The sequence below is a fragment of the Olea europaea genome, chromosome 4, assembly GCF_002742605.1.
Source record: "Olea europaea var. sylvestris chromosome 4, O_europaea_v1, whole genome shotgun sequence".
In the NCBI taxonomy this organism is placed as follows: Eukaryota; Viridiplantae; Streptophyta; class Magnoliopsida; order Lamiales; family Oleaceae; genus Olea; species Olea europaea.
Window position 1 is genome coordinate 7,074,758 of NC_036240.1, and position 17,533 is coordinate 7,092,290.

General features: G+C 37.8%; 1 protein-coding gene across 1 annotated transcript in view; it reads left to right on the top strand.

The window, feature by feature from the left end:
- The window catches only part of LOC111392968, a 47,308-nt gene that overhangs the window by 8,282 nt on the left and 21,493 nt on the right, over positions 1 to 17,533 (top strand). Inside the window, exons 6-13 of the mRNA XM_023018379.1 lie at positions 1,396 to 1,444; positions 1,490 to 1,573; positions 14,037 to 14,126; positions 15,667 to 15,753; positions 15,939 to 16,138; positions 16,217 to 16,239; positions 16,346 to 16,430; positions 16,504 to 16,510. Coding sequence (XP_022874147.1) covers positions 1,396 to 1,444; positions 1,490 to 1,573; positions 14,037 to 14,126; positions 15,667 to 15,753; positions 15,939 to 16,138; positions 16,217 to 16,239; positions 16,346 to 16,430; positions 16,504 to 16,510 — 625 coding nt within the window. The remainder of the gene's footprint in view (positions 1 to 1,395; positions 1,445 to 1,489; positions 1,574 to 14,036; positions 14,127 to 15,666; positions 15,754 to 15,938; positions 16,139 to 16,216; positions 16,240 to 16,345; positions 16,431 to 16,503; positions 16,511 to 17,533) is intronic.

Sequence of the window (17,533 nt, forward strand, 5' to 3'; positions counted from 1 at the left end):
GAAGAATGGTGCATCTCCCACTGGCAGTGGACCTCTTTAGTTCACTCAACTGTGGTTGAGATCCTATTTTCCATCGCTTGGTGCTCCATCCATTTCTCGTCCTTCTGCTAGCTGTTATGGGCTAGCTATGGAGCCCTTAACTCCTGTAAATATGTCCAGAAGGGACATTTTTTCATTCTTTTATTCTTTAGATTCAATCTCTTCCTTTTTTCATTTTCCTCCTTTTTTTACTCCAAACTATGTACATCCCCCTTCCACCGTAGATAGCGCGAGCACCTCCCTGCTCATTTGGATTCAGTTTTTAACTGGGAGGGAGCTATTTCATAATATTCTAACTGGGACTAATGCCAAAGCAGGGGTAGAAATTTATGCTCCCCAATTTTTTGCTCGCCAGCTTGGTTTTGGCCAAACTTGGCCTGTTCCTCTTTGCTATTCGAAGAACTTAATTGGCCATTTTCATACCATTAATAAGGTGGAAGCAGAGGCTATAAACGCTCGCAACCTCCATTTATCAAGCCACTTTTCGTTAGCCCCTTTTAATTCTTGTCATGCCACTCACCCTCTTTTTGAACAACTCTGACCATCGGTGAAGCGCAGATTATTTACGACTAAGGCCAATCGTGCCTTTCATTCATTAGACCAACCAAGCATTTCTTCTCCTCCTCCTGTTTTGGTCACTCCTTTATCTGTTCGGAGCCCCTCTCCTTCTCGTCGCGCTAAACAGTCTGCTCGTCCATCTTCTTCTCTCCCTGCTAAGCATACTACGGCCAAGAGTGCTCCAAGCCGCAAACGGCCAGCCTCAGCATCTCCCATTCTGGAGGATGATGTTGATGATGATGATGCCCCTCTTATCGTCAGGAGGAAGGTAATTAAATTGGTCTGTTTACAAATATGCTTTTCCACATTTGAAACTTTTCTGTGTACTGATGATCTTTTGGACTTTTCAGAAAAGTTCAGCCTCTCCTTCAAAGGCTTTGGCATCGACAACTCTTGCTCCATCATCCTCTGCTGATGCTACTTCATCCAAACCGGTTGATGAGGGGACCATGCTTAAAGATACATCTTCAGTCCCAGAGTCTTCATCACAATCCATGGATGAGCCACCTTCCTCCCAGGGCGTCGACCCCCCAAACATCGAAGCAGAAGGTAATTCAGTTTTTTGATGTCTTACCTTTGCTCGTGCTATTGGTTTCTGATTTGTTGCTCTTGAGCTTTGCAGATACTCCTATGAGTCCGCCCGTTGTGGCGACATCTTCTCGCTCGGACAAAGGGAAGTCCTCACGAATGGATAAGTCGTTGGTGGCAAGCTTGGCTGAGGGCGCGCCATCTTCTACGATTGTCGACGAGGTAGTTTTTCTTTTTGCTTTATTTCTATTTCCACCTTGTTCGTTGTAGTGAGGATTTTCAATATTGGCAGTCTTCTTTGCAGGACTCTGACAGGATTGTGCGTTCTATCCAAGACTTGTTCGCTTCCTGGGGGCAAATTCAGACGTTTCGCCCTGCTCCATCCGATCGTCCTGCTACTTCTTCAGAGGAAGACTTGAAGTTCCTGAAAGAACTGATATTTGAGTACGTATCCTTCATGGATATGGATATTGGAAGGGCTAGTGCTGCCAGGCACAAGGATGAACTTGAGCACTTGAGTGCGAAGTTGGAGCAAGCATTGACGCTTCCGTCGCTCAATCTTTCTGTCGATTTTAAACCGACGTTGAAAGTTATCTACTCCGAGGTCCTTTCTATGCTGGCCAAAAATACTGAACTAAAGGCCAAGCGTACTCAATATCTTCGAGCCGTAGCTGAGAAAGAGTCTTTGCGTATGGAGATTAACAAGGCTGAGGACGAGTTGAAAGAAATCTCCTCCGAAGTCATGATTGAAGACTCTTTGATGGTTAACTTGGCTGCTCAGATGAGGGAACTTCAAGCTAAAATGGACGACTGCAGGGCGAGGATGGCTGCTAAAAAGCGCAACGCCTCCGAGGGAATTGAGGGAACTAAGTCCTTGGTCGAGCAGTACAAAAAGGTGGAGGTTGATGATGATGACTTCGCGGCTGAATTGAACATCACTTCTTCTCGACAGAACGAGGATTGGGAAAAACTTAGGGAACGAATTCGTTCTTTATGGGGTAGACTGTAATTAAGACATACGATGTCTCTTTTCTTTTGTAATTCAATTTTTCCCTTTGTAACTTTGTTCATTATTAATGAACATTAATTTCTTGTGCATTTATTTGTTTATTTTTTAGTCATCAATTTTTTAAGCACTTAACTGCTTTGCACTAAGAATCTTGTCCATTCCCTCTTGATATTCCCACTACTGTTCCCAAAACTTAGGGCTATTTAATTCCGTTTATTAGACATAAATGTGGCTGTTCATATTCTGTCTCTTCATCTTCACCCCCCTATAAATGCTTCGCATTTTTCATCCTCTATCTTCATCTCTTCATTTTCTTCTTCGAAATCAATTTGCTGTCATTCTTTGGCATTCTGACAATCAACCTGATTCAAAAATGGATTGTTTAGTCCGTCCGCCTTATATTTACCTTGATGTCACCTTTGGTATGGGAGGTATAGGAAATATTTTCTGGCCAGCAGCGAAGTTCTTTCCTGCAAAATTCTTCCCATCATCTCTTTGTTCTTCACAAGGAGTCAATGATGGTAGGCAATTTTTGGGCTGCTTGTGGGCCACTTTGCTTGCTGAGAGTGCTTCTCAGCTTGTCTGCTGAGAGTGTTTCTCAGCCTCTTTGCTCGCCATTGCAGCAATGCATTTAGGAAGGTGGTGAGGCCAGTACACCCTCTCACTTGGCAATCCCACCATTGCAGCGATGCAATTAGGAAGGCGGTGGGGCCAGTACACCCTCTTACTCGTCAATCCCACCATTGCAGCGATGCATTTAGGAAGGTGGTGTGAAGCTTACTCAGCGATCAATCGGGAGATCATCTTATTTTAGTTGTATTTTGTAGCACGTCCATCATTTGTATCTTTTGTATTCTTGTAATGAACGTTTGATAATAAAGAACTTTATTCGAACGTATTTCGCTCTGTCTTTATTATCTTTTGATCGTCCAGAATGTTTGGTTATGTTTTTATCTGGTCACATTCCCATAAAGAAGGAACATATTTTTTCAAATATTTGCCGTTAATGAATCTTACATGCTTGGTGCCGTCTAGATCTTCCAAGTGGTACGCTCCATTAGGCAATACACTGTTTATTTTGTATGGTCCTTCCCAATTGTGCGACCACTTCCCGTACTTTGGATCCTTGGTATCCAAAGGGAGAATCGTCTTCCAAACTAGTTCATCCAAGTTGAACGACTTGGCTATGACTTTTTTATTATAAAATTTAGCCATTCTTTGCTTTTGAACTTGCAACCTATCTAAGACGTCCAACTTCAATTCGTCTAAACTCAATAAATTTTGAACTAGTGATTCAGCATACTCATTATCATTCAACTTATGTTGCAAGCACACTCGAATCGATTGCACGTTGATTTCCATAGGCAAAATAGCCTCCTGTCCGTAAACAAGTTGAAAAGGAGTAACTTTGGTGTTTGACCGAGGTGATGTTCTATAAGCCCATAAGGCCTTGTTCAAATATTCGTGCCAATTTCTGGCGTTTTCATCTATCATCTTTCTGATGATATTTTTCAGAATCTTATTAGAAGATTCCGCTTGTCCGTTGGATTGAGCGTAGTACGGTGTGGAGTTTACTAATTTAATCCCAAACTCGCTCAAAAATTTGTTCACTTGATCCTCATTCAAAGATGTTCCGTGATCTACCATTAAAGTTTGTGAAATTCCAAACCTATAAATAATGTGATCACGAATAAATTCTATAACATTCTTCCGAGTGATCTCTTTCAAAGGTACCGCCTCTACCCATTTGGTGAAATAGTCGATTACAACTATAAGAAAAGTATGTTGCTTGGACGATGGAGGGTAGATCTTCCCTATCAGATCTATCGCCCAACCTTTGAACGGCCAAGGTTTAATAATAGGTGCCATCTCTCGTGCTGGTGCCCTTTGTATTGGACCGTGTTTTTGGCATGCTAAACAACTTTTTGCATACTGAACGCATAATTCTCCCATCTTTGGTCAAAAATATCCACTCCTAATAATCAACCATCTCATCCTATGGTCAGCTTGATGAGCTCCACATATCCCTTCGTGCACTTCAGCCATGATCGTCTTGGCTTCTTGTAAACTTACACACTTTAGTAATACACCATCAGAGCGTTTCTTAAACAGCTCTTCATCTATTAGTGTGTAATTCAGCAAATATAGTTTTGTCTTCCTGCTAATCCCTCCATTAGGTTCTTTAAGGAACCCTTTAATCTCTGTTCTCCAATCCACTGCATCTCCATCTTGTATACAGTGAAGTTCAATTTTTCTCACCCTTCTTTGAATCACGGGCAATATGATTCCATATTCACAAGTAGACTTCCAATTCAAAACCTTTGAGTACCCTGATGCCATTTGGGCTAACTTATTTGCCATGTCGTTATATATCCTATTAACGCATTGGAGTTCTACTTGATCGAATTCCTCTAGTAATTCTTGGGCGATCTCGTACTGACTTATAATGGAATCACTTTGGCATTTAAAATCACCGATCAATTGATGGATCATCAATTGAGAATCGCCCCTAACGATCACATTTCTTATTCCCATATCTACCATTAGTTCTAGGCCTACAATTAAAGCTTCATATTCGGCCTGATTGTTGGTGCACATTCTGTCTAAGGTGAATGCAAACTTGTAGCAAATCCCTAAAGGATTAATCAATGCTACCCCTACTCCTACACCTTTAGAGGTTTTTGACCTATCGAAATACAACACCCAAAGTTTTAATTCGAACGAATTGATTTCTAATTCGATTTCTTTAGGCACGTCAAGGTATGGATGATCGGCTAGAAAGTTAGTCAAAGCCTGATTTTTGACTGCCTTTTGAGGTATATATTGTATTTCGAACTCTGATAAAGCTAATGTCCAAAGGCCTACCCTTTGGTGTAAAATAGGGCGCGAGAACATATACTTGACTAAATTTACTTTAGAAATTAAATAAATGGTTACGGGCCGTAAATAAGCCCTTAATTTTGTACATGTGAAATACAGTGCTAGACACAATTTTTCAATAGCAGAGTAATTACATTCACATTTCGTTAATCGTCTACTTAAGTAATAAATTGTCCTTTCTTCACCAAATTGGTCTTCCTGTGCGACCATTCCAGCTATTGATTCTTTTTCAGCCGATACATACACTTTCATTGGCTGTCCCTAGATTGGTGACACCAACACTGGTGGACTTGATAGATATGTTTTCAGGCTTTCAAAAGCCTTTTGATGTTCTTCTTTCTAGACGAATTCGTCCTGATTTTTCAGCTTTAATAGCGGCGAAAAGACTTTAGTTCGCCCTGCACAGTTAGAAATAAAGCATCTTAAAAAATTTACTTGGCCTAGAAACCTTTGCAACTCCTTTTTATTGCTAGGTGGTTTAGCTTCTAAGATGACCTTCGCTTTATTTTTATCAAGTTCACTCCCTCTCTTGTGTACTAAGAAACCAAAAAAGTTCCCTGCATTAACACGAAATGCACATTTCAAGGGATTCAACTTTAACTTATATTGCCTCATTCGTTCAAACGAATATTTTAACTGTTCGAAATGGTCTTTTTCTTTAATAGACTTGACTACTATGTCGTCTATATACACCTCAACAAACTTGCCTATCATGTCGTGAAAGATTAAATTCATTGCCCTTTGATAAGTTGCCCCTGCATTTTTTAGGCCGAAAGGCATAACCACCCATTCAAAACATCCTAGAGACCCAGGGCATCTAAAGGCAGTTTTGTGTATGTCTTCTTCAGCTATATAGATTTGATTGTATCCTGAATACCCATCCATGAAAGAATACATGACATGTCCGGCAGTTGAATCTACTAAAGAATCCACCGTGAGCATTGGATACTCATCTTTGGGTGTAGCTATGTTTAAATTTCTAAAGTCTATACACACCCTTAGTTTATCATTCTTTTTTAGTATTGGCACAATATTCGACAACCATTCAACATATCTGGCTGTTCTTATAAAACCTGCTTTCAATAATCGCTCTATCTCTTTCTTAATTTCAGGGAGTACATTAGGAGCAAAACGCCTAGCAGGTTGCCTATGAGGTTTAAAATTAGGTTTAGTTGGTAATCTATGTTCCACTAAGTCTCTATCTAAACTAGGTATTTGTTCATATTCCCAAGCAAAACAATCTTTGTACTCTTTTAACAAAGCGATTAATTTGTTACTAACCTCTTGATCGAGCATCTGGCTAATGAACGTTGGGTGATCTTCTCCTTCATCGCCAATATTTACTTTGATTAGAGGGTCTTGCGCTTGAGCGTATCCAGGTTTGGCAATCCGCATCACTTCGTCGTCCAGTTCTTTTGTAAGTACTTCTTCTTCCAAACAGTCCACCTTGTTGACTTCTCGACCAAGGCTTTGCTCTAACTCGAATACTGCCAACTTGTCCTTCAGCGCTTTTAGGGCAGTCTCTTCCTTCGCTTTGTCATTGCATTCCTTATTGAAAGCCATCAGTCTGGTTTTGAAGGCCTGAATATCGGCCATTTGTTTTTGTAACTCAGAATCCATTCAAGATTCCTTGATTATTCTTTTGCCAATCACTGGCTCTTCCAGGGCTACTATATTTGGCCTCATCTGTTTGAACATCTCAGTGAGTGCGTCCACTGAGAATGGTTCTTCACTTTGCGCGACAACCTGAGTTTCTTCCCCGTCTTGTACCACTCTGACAGATCCATAGTTTCCTTTGTACATGAACTTTTCCACCGAGTTTGCTTCTGCGACAAAAGGCCTATAATCGGCCTGTACTACCTCTGCTTCGCCTTTGTCATTCCAAAAAATAAGGCATTGATGGAGCGACGAGGATATACAGCGACTTCCGTGTATCCAATCTCTTCCTAGGAGCACGTTGTAACTAGTAGGACCATCTATTACAAAGAAGACAGTGGTCCTAGTAGTCGTACCTATAGTTATGTCTAATGACATAACTCCCTTAGCTGAAGTTGCTCCTCCATTGAAGCTAGTGAGGATGACTTCTGTAGGAATCATATCACCCTCTGTCTTTGCGAACTTTCTCATCATCCTGGATGGAATGGTGTTTATAGCTGCTCCATTGTCGACAAGCACTTTTGCCACTGGGACGCCGTTAACTAGAGCTTTAACGTATAATGGCCTCAGGTATTTTGTCAATTTCATGGCTGGCCGTTTAAAAACAACCTTTTCGGCAGCCTCTATTTCTACCTCTTGCTTGTTTTCTATCGAATTATCCCCTTGTGATAGGTCGACGTGCAGTATGTCACGCTGATCCTCTGTCTCCTGAATTTCCTTCTTACTTTTTTCTAATGCTTCCTCATCAGTTATCCAACCTGTGGGAGGGGGCATTATTTTTGGAGGTGACCCATACTTCTCAGAGCGAGGCACTCTCTTCTTCCTTTTGGGTGTCCCGTACAGTACGTAGAAATCGAAAGGACGCCCAGATGGCTCCCCCAACAAGTCTACTTCGCGAACTCCCTCTTGATGTAGTTGCTTAAACAGAGTATTGCGCGATACTCCTTTCTTTTTCCTTTCTGCTTCTAGGTCGATTTCTTCTTCAATGTCTGTCATCCCATCGTCGTCTTCATCGTTGTAGGCCTCTCCAGAAGTCTGGCCTTCTTCACATACCAGCACGCAGGCTTCTCCTTCGTTGTCCTCCCTCTCTTCTTCCTTTTCCTTATTCTTGAATTCATTGGCCAGTAGGTAATTATTGGCCACGACAGGAGGCAACGTACCGAATTGGATAGCAAGGGGCTGATCTGGATCTTCTTCATCCTTTTTGTCCCTCTCAAACCTTGATCTCCCAAAAGAGGTTTTTGGCAGTTCCTTCATTGATTCATATGTACCAGTCTCTTTACTACCTTTGAGGACGTTTTGATTGGCTACCTTGAGTAGTAGAGGCGCTTTAGGATGTGGCATTCCTTATTGCTGCCTCATCATCCGTCCGTAGTTTCGCTGGAAACGCCTTTGTTGGGTCCTAGTCATCTCATCAAAGGGTATTGTCTTTCCTGCGCTGTACTGGAATGAATGCCATACATTTGGCCGGCGAGGTTGTGGCCTAAATGTTCTTCCAGTATCTGCTGGTCTGAACTGCCTTTCAAAAGGCGGTCCTCTATAGAATGATGTACCTCGCCCTCTACCAGGCTGAATGTTTGGGAAGAAGGCAGGGCGATGAGGATGCTGCCATGTCCCCGGTTTCTCCGTGTCTCCATTTACTTTCCTCTTACACCTTGCACACAGGACGTCTTCGTCCTTTTTTGGTTCTTTCCCTTTGATTCGTTCGAAGACACTGGGATGTGTTTTAGTATCCTCTTCTCCATCATCTATGACCAACTTGAATTTTGGCAACTTGTTCTTGAATCCAGACGTTACCATGTTTACCCCAAGTGGCTGTGGGAAAGGATTCTCGTCCACTGCCATCTTTTTCTTATCATCGAACGTAATTCGTCCTGATTCAATAGCATTCTGCAATACGTGACGGAAGACCAAGTAATTGTTAGTCAAATGTGACCATGCATTATGCCACTTATATTATTTTTTACCCTTTATTTGTTCAGGGTTTGGCAATTTGTGTTTATCGCTCAACTTTATTTGCTTATCCCTATATAATTTATCGATTATAAGGTCAGCTTTGGTCACATCGAACGAGAACGTTCTAGCCTTTATGTTTCCATCCTTTATGGGTTCATCTTTGTCCGATGGTCTAGGCTTGGCTATTATGGGACAAGTATATGTATCTCCTTTTACCAATTCGGCCAAACACATTTCGGCCTGATCGTATGATTCGTCGTCGATGGTATGAACGTCAAAATTTGGGTCTCTGTAATAAGTCTCTTTACTAGAATTTTTCATTTGTTCTTCTTCTCTTATCAGTCGTTCATACCTAATCACATTCGCACTCAACTGGAAAAGGTCAGGAAATTCCTTGTCCTGGAACTTCTTTTTTAAATCAAAGCTCAAACAGCCTTGTGCGATCTTGACAAATTCTTTTTCGAGCAGAGGTACAAAACACTTGCTTTTTGCTGTTTTGAACCTTTGGAGAAAACTTTCTGCCCATTCATTTGGTATTTGACGTAGATTCGCCAAATCAGCCAAAGTGACTTCAGACTCAGTTTTATAAAACTGAGCGTGAAACAACTGTTCCAGTTGTTGCCATGTTTGAACAGAGTTCGCTGACAAGTTGATGAACCAGGAGAAAACTACTCCTGTTAACGAACTAGGGAAAAGTCTCATTTTATGGTAATCGGTTACATCACCACTTTGCAACGTGAATCGCCCTATGTGTTCTAGAGTAGACACCTCTCCTAAACCGGTAAACAGTGAAAATTCTGGCACTTTGTACCCTCTAGGCCATGGATATGCTTGGTCTACCCAATCAGGATATGGTTTTGTATACGTCAGCCTAATGACAGGACGCACCACAAAAGCCATCTGATCCTGCACGATTTCCATAATCTGGTTCCTCAACATGACATTGAGATCATATGGAATTCCTACAGGCTGATTAACCGGTTGATTTGCATGAGGTCTGATGTTTGGTCCTTGATTGGCAACAAAATTACCATAATTAAGACCATTACCATTAGCCTGGATATCTGTTCCCTCATTACCATGTGGAATATTCTGTCCATTGTTTAGGACATTATCTCTCACGTTTGGACTACCCCCCAAGTTAGGCATGCCGCTACCATTGTTTTGATTTGGCACTGTAGTACCCCCTTGGTTTGAAGTAGAGGGGCCAAAAAGCGGTTCTACCCCTTGATTTGGATTTAGGACAGAGGGATTATGTCCCACAATTGTCCTGGTTTGAAAGTGGTTTGTAAGAGGTATAGCCGATTGACATATTTGGCCTACTAACTTATTCATTGTTTCGTTTAACGTCTTTAGCTGTTTGGCCATATTGTCATAGTGTGTATTTCCATTTTGTGTAAATCTTTCCATATTATGAATACTTCGAAGATTTACCTGTTCAACGACGTCTTGTGTGAGTTCTCCAAGCAATGCACGCATGGTTCGAGGACTCAACTCCGTCATTGGTTCATAACGACTGTTACTGCTTTGATTTTGTCCATCTGTTCGTGGAGAGGCATGCTGCTCCTCATATCGCTCGATTACAAACTGGATTCCTCCCTGACTTGCTCCTTCCTTGTTGGATCTCTGAGGCATATTGTTTCACCTTTTGTACTTTCAACACCTAACACCACTGTCCCACTGGGCGTGCCAAATTGTTTCGCGCGGGTTAAGTCGCTAACAATTAAAAAGGATCAGACGATTGTGTAAGGGACAAACCTCTTGAGACAAAGTCTCAAAAATGGGTGTTCTTTTATTGGCGATGAACTTTACAATTAGAAATGAAAAACAACGTGCCTCCAAGGGGCGCAAGCACACGAGTTACAGAAAGAAAAGTGTTTAAGTCTAAAAACTAAGGAAATGAAAATTACATATTCTCTGTTCGAGAATTTTGGATTCGGGTCCTTTGCTTCTACGTCCTTTCTCCCTTTTATAACTCATAGACGATCTCTTTGTGATTAACTACTCTAAAAACTGCTTGATCGTTCTATAACTACCCACTTTCTTCGTAGTGGCCATTTTGTCATGAAACTGCCTTTTAACTGCTGCCATTACCTTTCATCGTTCAACCGCTTTCGATTGAATTCCTTGAGTCGTGGAACGTGATAGGGCTACTTTAACAACTGCCTTGATAATTGCATTTCTTGATAACCACGATGCGTTATGTCTGTTGATACCTTGGGCGACTTGAAAGTTTGGGCGAGAATAGAATAACAGCTCTGGGCGACCGTATGACACTTTATTCGTTCAAATTCTGGACGACTTGCAAACTTGGGCGATGGCGTTACCGCATTCTTGGGCCCCTTATTTGGGCCTTCACCTTGATTCGTTCGATTGGACTTCGTTTTTTGGACTATTTGATTTGGGGATCCTCCAATTGGGCTTTACTCCTTGGATTGTTTGATTTGGGCTGAATTTTTATGTGTCAACAGAGATCAACCCAAATAATTACTCTGAATTTAATTTTTTATTATTTTTTATTTTTTATTTTTTTTATTAGAATTCGGGTCTATAAATACGAAAAAAATTTCATCAAAAACTCACAATTCAATTTCTTTTCAACATTCTCCTGTATAATCTCTGTACTATCTAGCCACGGTTACTTAGCAATATAATTTTGCAACTATCACTCTCCGAATTTAACAATATTATCACTCTCTTGATTTCACAATTTCATCACTCTCTTGATTTCACAATTTCAACGAAGATAATATTTTTACGACTACTTATATTTTTGTTTTTGCGTTATTTTACCTTATTTTACGTAATGGCTAGGCCATCATCATATTTTTGGAACAAAGATAGTTATATAGTTTCTTATCTAAGTTTTCGAAGATTCAATGAAAAGGCTAGCTGTGTTATGATGTTCGATAAAATGTAAGAATAATATTTAAAGTTATTTTTTCTAAACTAAGGTTTGATAAAAGAAATTATTTGTTATCAAACACAATATAATAGATTAACTGATTTGTCACGTTGCACAAATAATTGCACATTCTTTACAAGAATTTAATATGATTAATAAAATATTTAGTGTATCTTGTAAACCGTGCGTGGTTAATCATGTTGTTTTACGACGTCTAAAGTAATTAGAATTTTCTTTTCGATCTGGTAAGGGTTTTGCATATAATTCTTTTTAAGTGTTTACAATCCATGATACAATCAAGTGCACATGTCATATACGTTATTTCAGGTAAATTAGGGATGAAAATTTTGAAATATGAAGGTGTAAATTTCTCCTTAATTTTTCTTCATATTCCCCGAAATATTATTAGTGGGTTCAATTTTATTTTTTCAACTTGAATTTCAATCGAAATTATAATAATCTATTTTATTTTTCATTTTAATGAAGAAATAATGGCTCAAATAAGACCTTATATTTTATAAAATATATTTTCGTCTCATGTGAATGTGAATTTCATTTTCCCAATTTCAATTTTATTATACATTGTGTAAAATATTCTTTAGCCTTCTTAACGTGTATGGGTGAGGTTTCTCCACTATCACGTGTACGTGGTGCGATGAGAAACACATTTAAAAATATTTTTCGTCTTGTACGAATTATATTTTTCCTAACTATAATGTTTGATCCCGTCTCAAATTGTATGGGTACGAAGATTGCTTTCACTTGTATCAAAATAAAATAGATTATTCGTCCAAAACAAATATATTATTGCTACAAAAAAGAATTATAAATTGTGCAATTTGTACTCAAATTCGAATTACATAGATTTAAATTTTTAAGATTCCGAAATGTATAAAAGCAATATGCTTGCATTCCATTCTGCATACACCGAGCACACCGCATGACTTCGCTCCCAGTTTTGTCCACAGTTCGTCTTCTTTCTCGGCTCCCTTCGTTCACACATTTTCACATCTATTTTGGGTTGTCGGGTTTAACCATGGAATGGCATAAATATATTTCTAATTTGGTAACCAAATCTCGCCTAGGCCTAGCACCAAATCGGAAAAGTACGTAATATGATGGACAAGGGGAAAGGAAAAGTTACTGATGAACCATCTAACTAGTGCGTTTGCATTGATGACAGTGTGTGATTCATCATCTCCACAATATAGAGCGCAAGAATCAGTGCAACACCACCGTCGCCAAGTTTCTAAATCCCTCTTTTATGTTCTTCAGTCTATTTTGATCTTTATATGCATATATTGAAGGCAATATATGATTAGGTTTAGGGTAAAAATATCGAGATGTTCTCCTATTTGTTTCTTAGTATAATTTAACATGTTTGTGTGATTTGAAATTGTTTTATGTTAACAATTTTATAGCTTTCAGATATATTTACAAAGAAAAAAAAAAAAAAGGAAATTTGTGAAACTCTAATAATATTTTCGTTTGTTTATTTGTGCTTATATGTGTTAGATGGTCTTGCCGATTAATGATGAAACTATTAGAATTGCTTATAACTTTATTGTTACTAGGTTGTGTTGCTTAGATTAGTTTTACGCTTATGAATGTGAAATCATGATATACTTTTGAGTACAGTAGTCGAGTTAGTTATCTTAAATTTGTGTATATTGAAGGCAATATATGATTAGGTTTAGGGTAAAAATATCGAGATGTTCTCCTATTTGTTTCTTAGTATAATTTAACATGTTTGTGTGATTTGAAATTGTTTTATGTTAACAATTTTATAGCTTTCAGATATATTTACAAAGAAAAAAAAAAAAAAAGGAAATTTGTGAAACTCTAATAATATTTTCGTTTGTTTATTTGTGCTTATATGTGTTAGATGGTCTTGCCGATTAATGATGAAACTATTAGAATTGCTTATAACTTTATTGTTACTAGGTTGTGTTGCTTAGATTAGTTTTACGCTTATGAATGTGAAATCATGATATACTTTTGAGTACAGTAGTCGAGTTAGTTATCTTAAATTTGTGAGTTAATTACCTTGATATAATAGGTTGATTGAGCTTTGGACATAGGTTATCAAAAACTAAGACCATATCGTGTATAACACAATTCATTAACCACTTGAAATGATAAGGGGGCCATTAAGTCAATGTTAAGAGTTATTGAGATATGTGCTAAATTTGTGCTTGTTTAATACTTGAGTGATGTGTTGTGCTTAAATGGAGAATCGAGCAGTCTCGATCTGTTATTATTATCTAGCGTTCCAGCAAGTATGAGATCGATATTTTAGCACCATCACACGTGATACCCTTAAAAAAATAATAATAATAAGTTATGGCAAGTTATAGACATCAATTTCATTCTTGCTTCGTCATTTAATAGCAAATTTTAAGTAAAAGGTTGACAATATATAGATTTGGTCAGAAACATTAGTAAAAGATTCTTGTGGCTGTCAACAAAGGCTGAAGAATTACAAGTTTTGTCTCTTATTGCTAGTCCACAAAAGCGTGTGTCTTCTTGACGGGTTTGCGTGGAAACTCTAGAGATGACAACGGGTTGTGTCGGGTGTTGCCCCCATCTCGCCGAGTAATTTTTTGTCTCGCACTCACCCAATTACTCGTTCAAGGTGGGACGGTTTGAGATTTTGTCCTGTTTACTATCCCTTATATATATATATAGTTTTTGATAATTCATTTTATTGCCTCCATTTATTAAAGTGAGACAATAATATATTTATTAATTTTTGAAATTTATTTATTTATTTATTTTACAAAGTTTAATTATTCACATATATTTGGCAAACTAATATTTTTATTGTTTGCCATATTTCTTAGATAATTTTAGCTGACGTCTTCTACTAAAACTAATGAAATTTCGTAGAGTTTTTCATTTAAAGCATTGAATTCTTCAAAAAAAATTAAAATGGGCAAGATAGGGCCGTTATTACCTATCCTCGCCCTGATTAAATAGGTAATCCTCGCCCCGTTCGAGGCGAGGCCTCGCGCGTATCGGATTTGGCAGCTTTTTTGCCATTCTTAGGAAACTCAAAAGCCATAAGAATTTATAAATGGTTAATATTTTATGTCTATCCATTTGACATGTCTTTTGACAAGTTTGGAAAAAAAAAATAATAAGATTCAAAAGTTACTTTTTAATTCGTTCGATTACCTTTATGAAAGTGTTTTTTTCTAATTAGAAAGATTTTTAGAGAAAGCTAATCTAATATAACTTTCTCTAAACGTACTTTTAAAATAGAAAGCTTTTTAAAAAAATTAGATTTTAAACAAAAAAAATAAGGTAATTTCCTTCAAAAACCCTTCTACAAGAAACAAAAATAAAAATAAAAATAATGCCAAACGTTCTCTAAAAGTATGGACCCATGAAGTTTAAATTTTATTATTAATGTAGATATGTTTTATTGAATCATCGCATCTAAAAATTAGTTTTTAAAATTGACTTGACATAAACGAGATAATTATTTTTTGTTATCGATTTCGAAATGATGCTATTTTAAGTGAAGATGAGTAGAACATATGCAACTTGTTTTACGTTTTATTAAATATATTTTTATTTTTGTCCCCTATGAATGTGAATTTCGTTTTCCCAATTTCAATTTTATTATACATTGTGTCAAATATTCTTTAGCCTTCTTGCCGTGTATGGTTAGGTTTCTCCACTATCACATGTATGTGTCGCGATGAAAAACAGATTTAAAAATGTATTTCCTCCGTGCCAATTATCTTTTCCTGATTATAATGTTTGATGCTGTCTCAAATTGTATGGGGCCAAAGCTTGCTTTCACTTATATCAAAATAATTTAAATCATACGTCGAATACAAATATATTATTGCTACGAAAAAGAATTACGAATTGTGTAATTTGTTCTTTGATTAGAATTACATAGATCTAACTTTTTAAGAGTTCGAAATGTATAAAAGCAATGTGCTTGCATTCGATTTTGCATACATCGAGCACACCACATAAATTCGCTCGTGACTTCGTCCAAGGTTCGTCCTCTTTCCCTTCCCCATTCGTTCACACATTTTCACTTCTATTTTGGGCTAGTATGTAACTATCGAATGGTATGAATATACCTCTAATTTTACTTTTTCCATTTATTTGTAAGTACAATGGCACCAACTTGGAGAGTGCATTATATGACGGACCAGGAAAAAGGGAAAAGCTACTGATGAATAGGGATGGCAAAAGGGGGGTTTGGGGCGGGGGCGGGGGCGGGGCAACTTTTTGCCCGTTTATTTTTTTATTTTTATTTTTACATTTTCAAAATTTTGAGTTATGTTATTATTAGAAAATAAAATACAAACTCAAAATGAGTTTTTAACGGCATAAATTGTCTAGAAATGAAATTATTTTTAATCTTTTTTTTTTTTCCTTCAGGGGGCGGGTTCGGGGAGGGGCAAGGTAGGGCGCCCTACCCTGCCCTGCCTTGCCCCACCAACCCGTTCGGGGTGGAGCGGGTTTTTTTTTACTATCACTATTGATGAACCATCAAACTATCGCGTTCGCATTGATGATAGTGGGATTCATCGTTTCTACAATACAGAGCACAAGAATCAGTACAACACCACCCTCGCCAAGTTTCTATATCCATCTTTTATGTTCTTCATTTTATTTTGATATTTATATGCATATATTGATATCAATGTATGGTTTAGGTTTGGAGTAAAAATATCGAGATGTTCTCTTATTTGTTTCTTACCGCCCTACCCTGCCCTGCCTTGCCCCACCAACCCGTTCGGGGTGGAGCGGGTTTTTTTTTACTATCACTATTGATGAACCATCAGACTATCGCGTTGGCATTGATGATAGTGGGATTCATCGTTTCTACAATACAGAGCACAAGAATCAGTACAACACCACCCTCGCCAAGTTTCTATATCCATCTTTTATGTTCTTCATTTTATTTTGATATTTATATGCATATATTGATATCATACATTAGGTTTGGAGTAAAAATATCGAGATGTTCTCTTATTTGTTTCTTAGTATAATTTAACACGTTTGTGTGATTTGAAATTGTTGTGTGTTAAAAATTTTATCTCTTTCAGATATATCTAAAAACTGAAATTTTGAAAAACTCCAGTAACGTTTTTGTTTGTTTATTTGCGTTTGTATCAGTTAGGTAGTCTTGACGACTAATGATGATACTATTAGAATTGCTTATAACTTTTAAATTGTGATTAGGCTGTGTTGCTTTGATTAGTTTTATACTTGTGAATGTGAAATCGTGATATAAGTTTGAGTACAATAGTCGTGTTAGTTATCATAAAATTGTGTGTTAATTACCTTGATATAATAGGTTGATTGAGATTTGGACGTAGGTTATCAAAAACTAATACCATATCGCATAACACAAGTCATTAACCACTTGAAATAATAGTTTGGGGGTCATTAAGTTGATGGCAGGAGTTTTTTAGATTAGTGCTAATTTTGTGCTTATTTAATACTTGAGTGATGTGTTGTGCTTATATTGAGAATCAAATAGTATAGACCCGTTATCATTATCTAATGTTCGAGCAAATGTAAGCCCAATATTTTAGCACCATCACATGGGATACGCTATAAAAACTCGAAAAAAGAACCCAAAAAAAAAACGGAAAGGATAAAAAAATTGTGGCAAGTTATAGACACCAATTTCATTTTTTGCTTTGTCATTGACTTGCAAATTTTTAAACTGGTCAGTTGACACGTGTCCCCCTATTTTTAATTCATTTATTGACTTTGTCACCGTAGCAAGGCTATGAGAAAATTATTAATATCAGTTTTTTCAACTTTTTTGTAAGTTTAATTGTGTTCATCTAACTCAAAATGTTTGTGTCCGCCATTGGCATCACCTTCTCCGAGTTGTCATGTAGAAGCTAACCCTCCATGGCCTAGCCAAAATACTATAAATTGTTGCAAAAGTGAGGGGCCGGGGGCTAGAGGTCCAGGATTTAGTCCGGCTAAGCTGGGACACCTGGGTTATCAAAAAA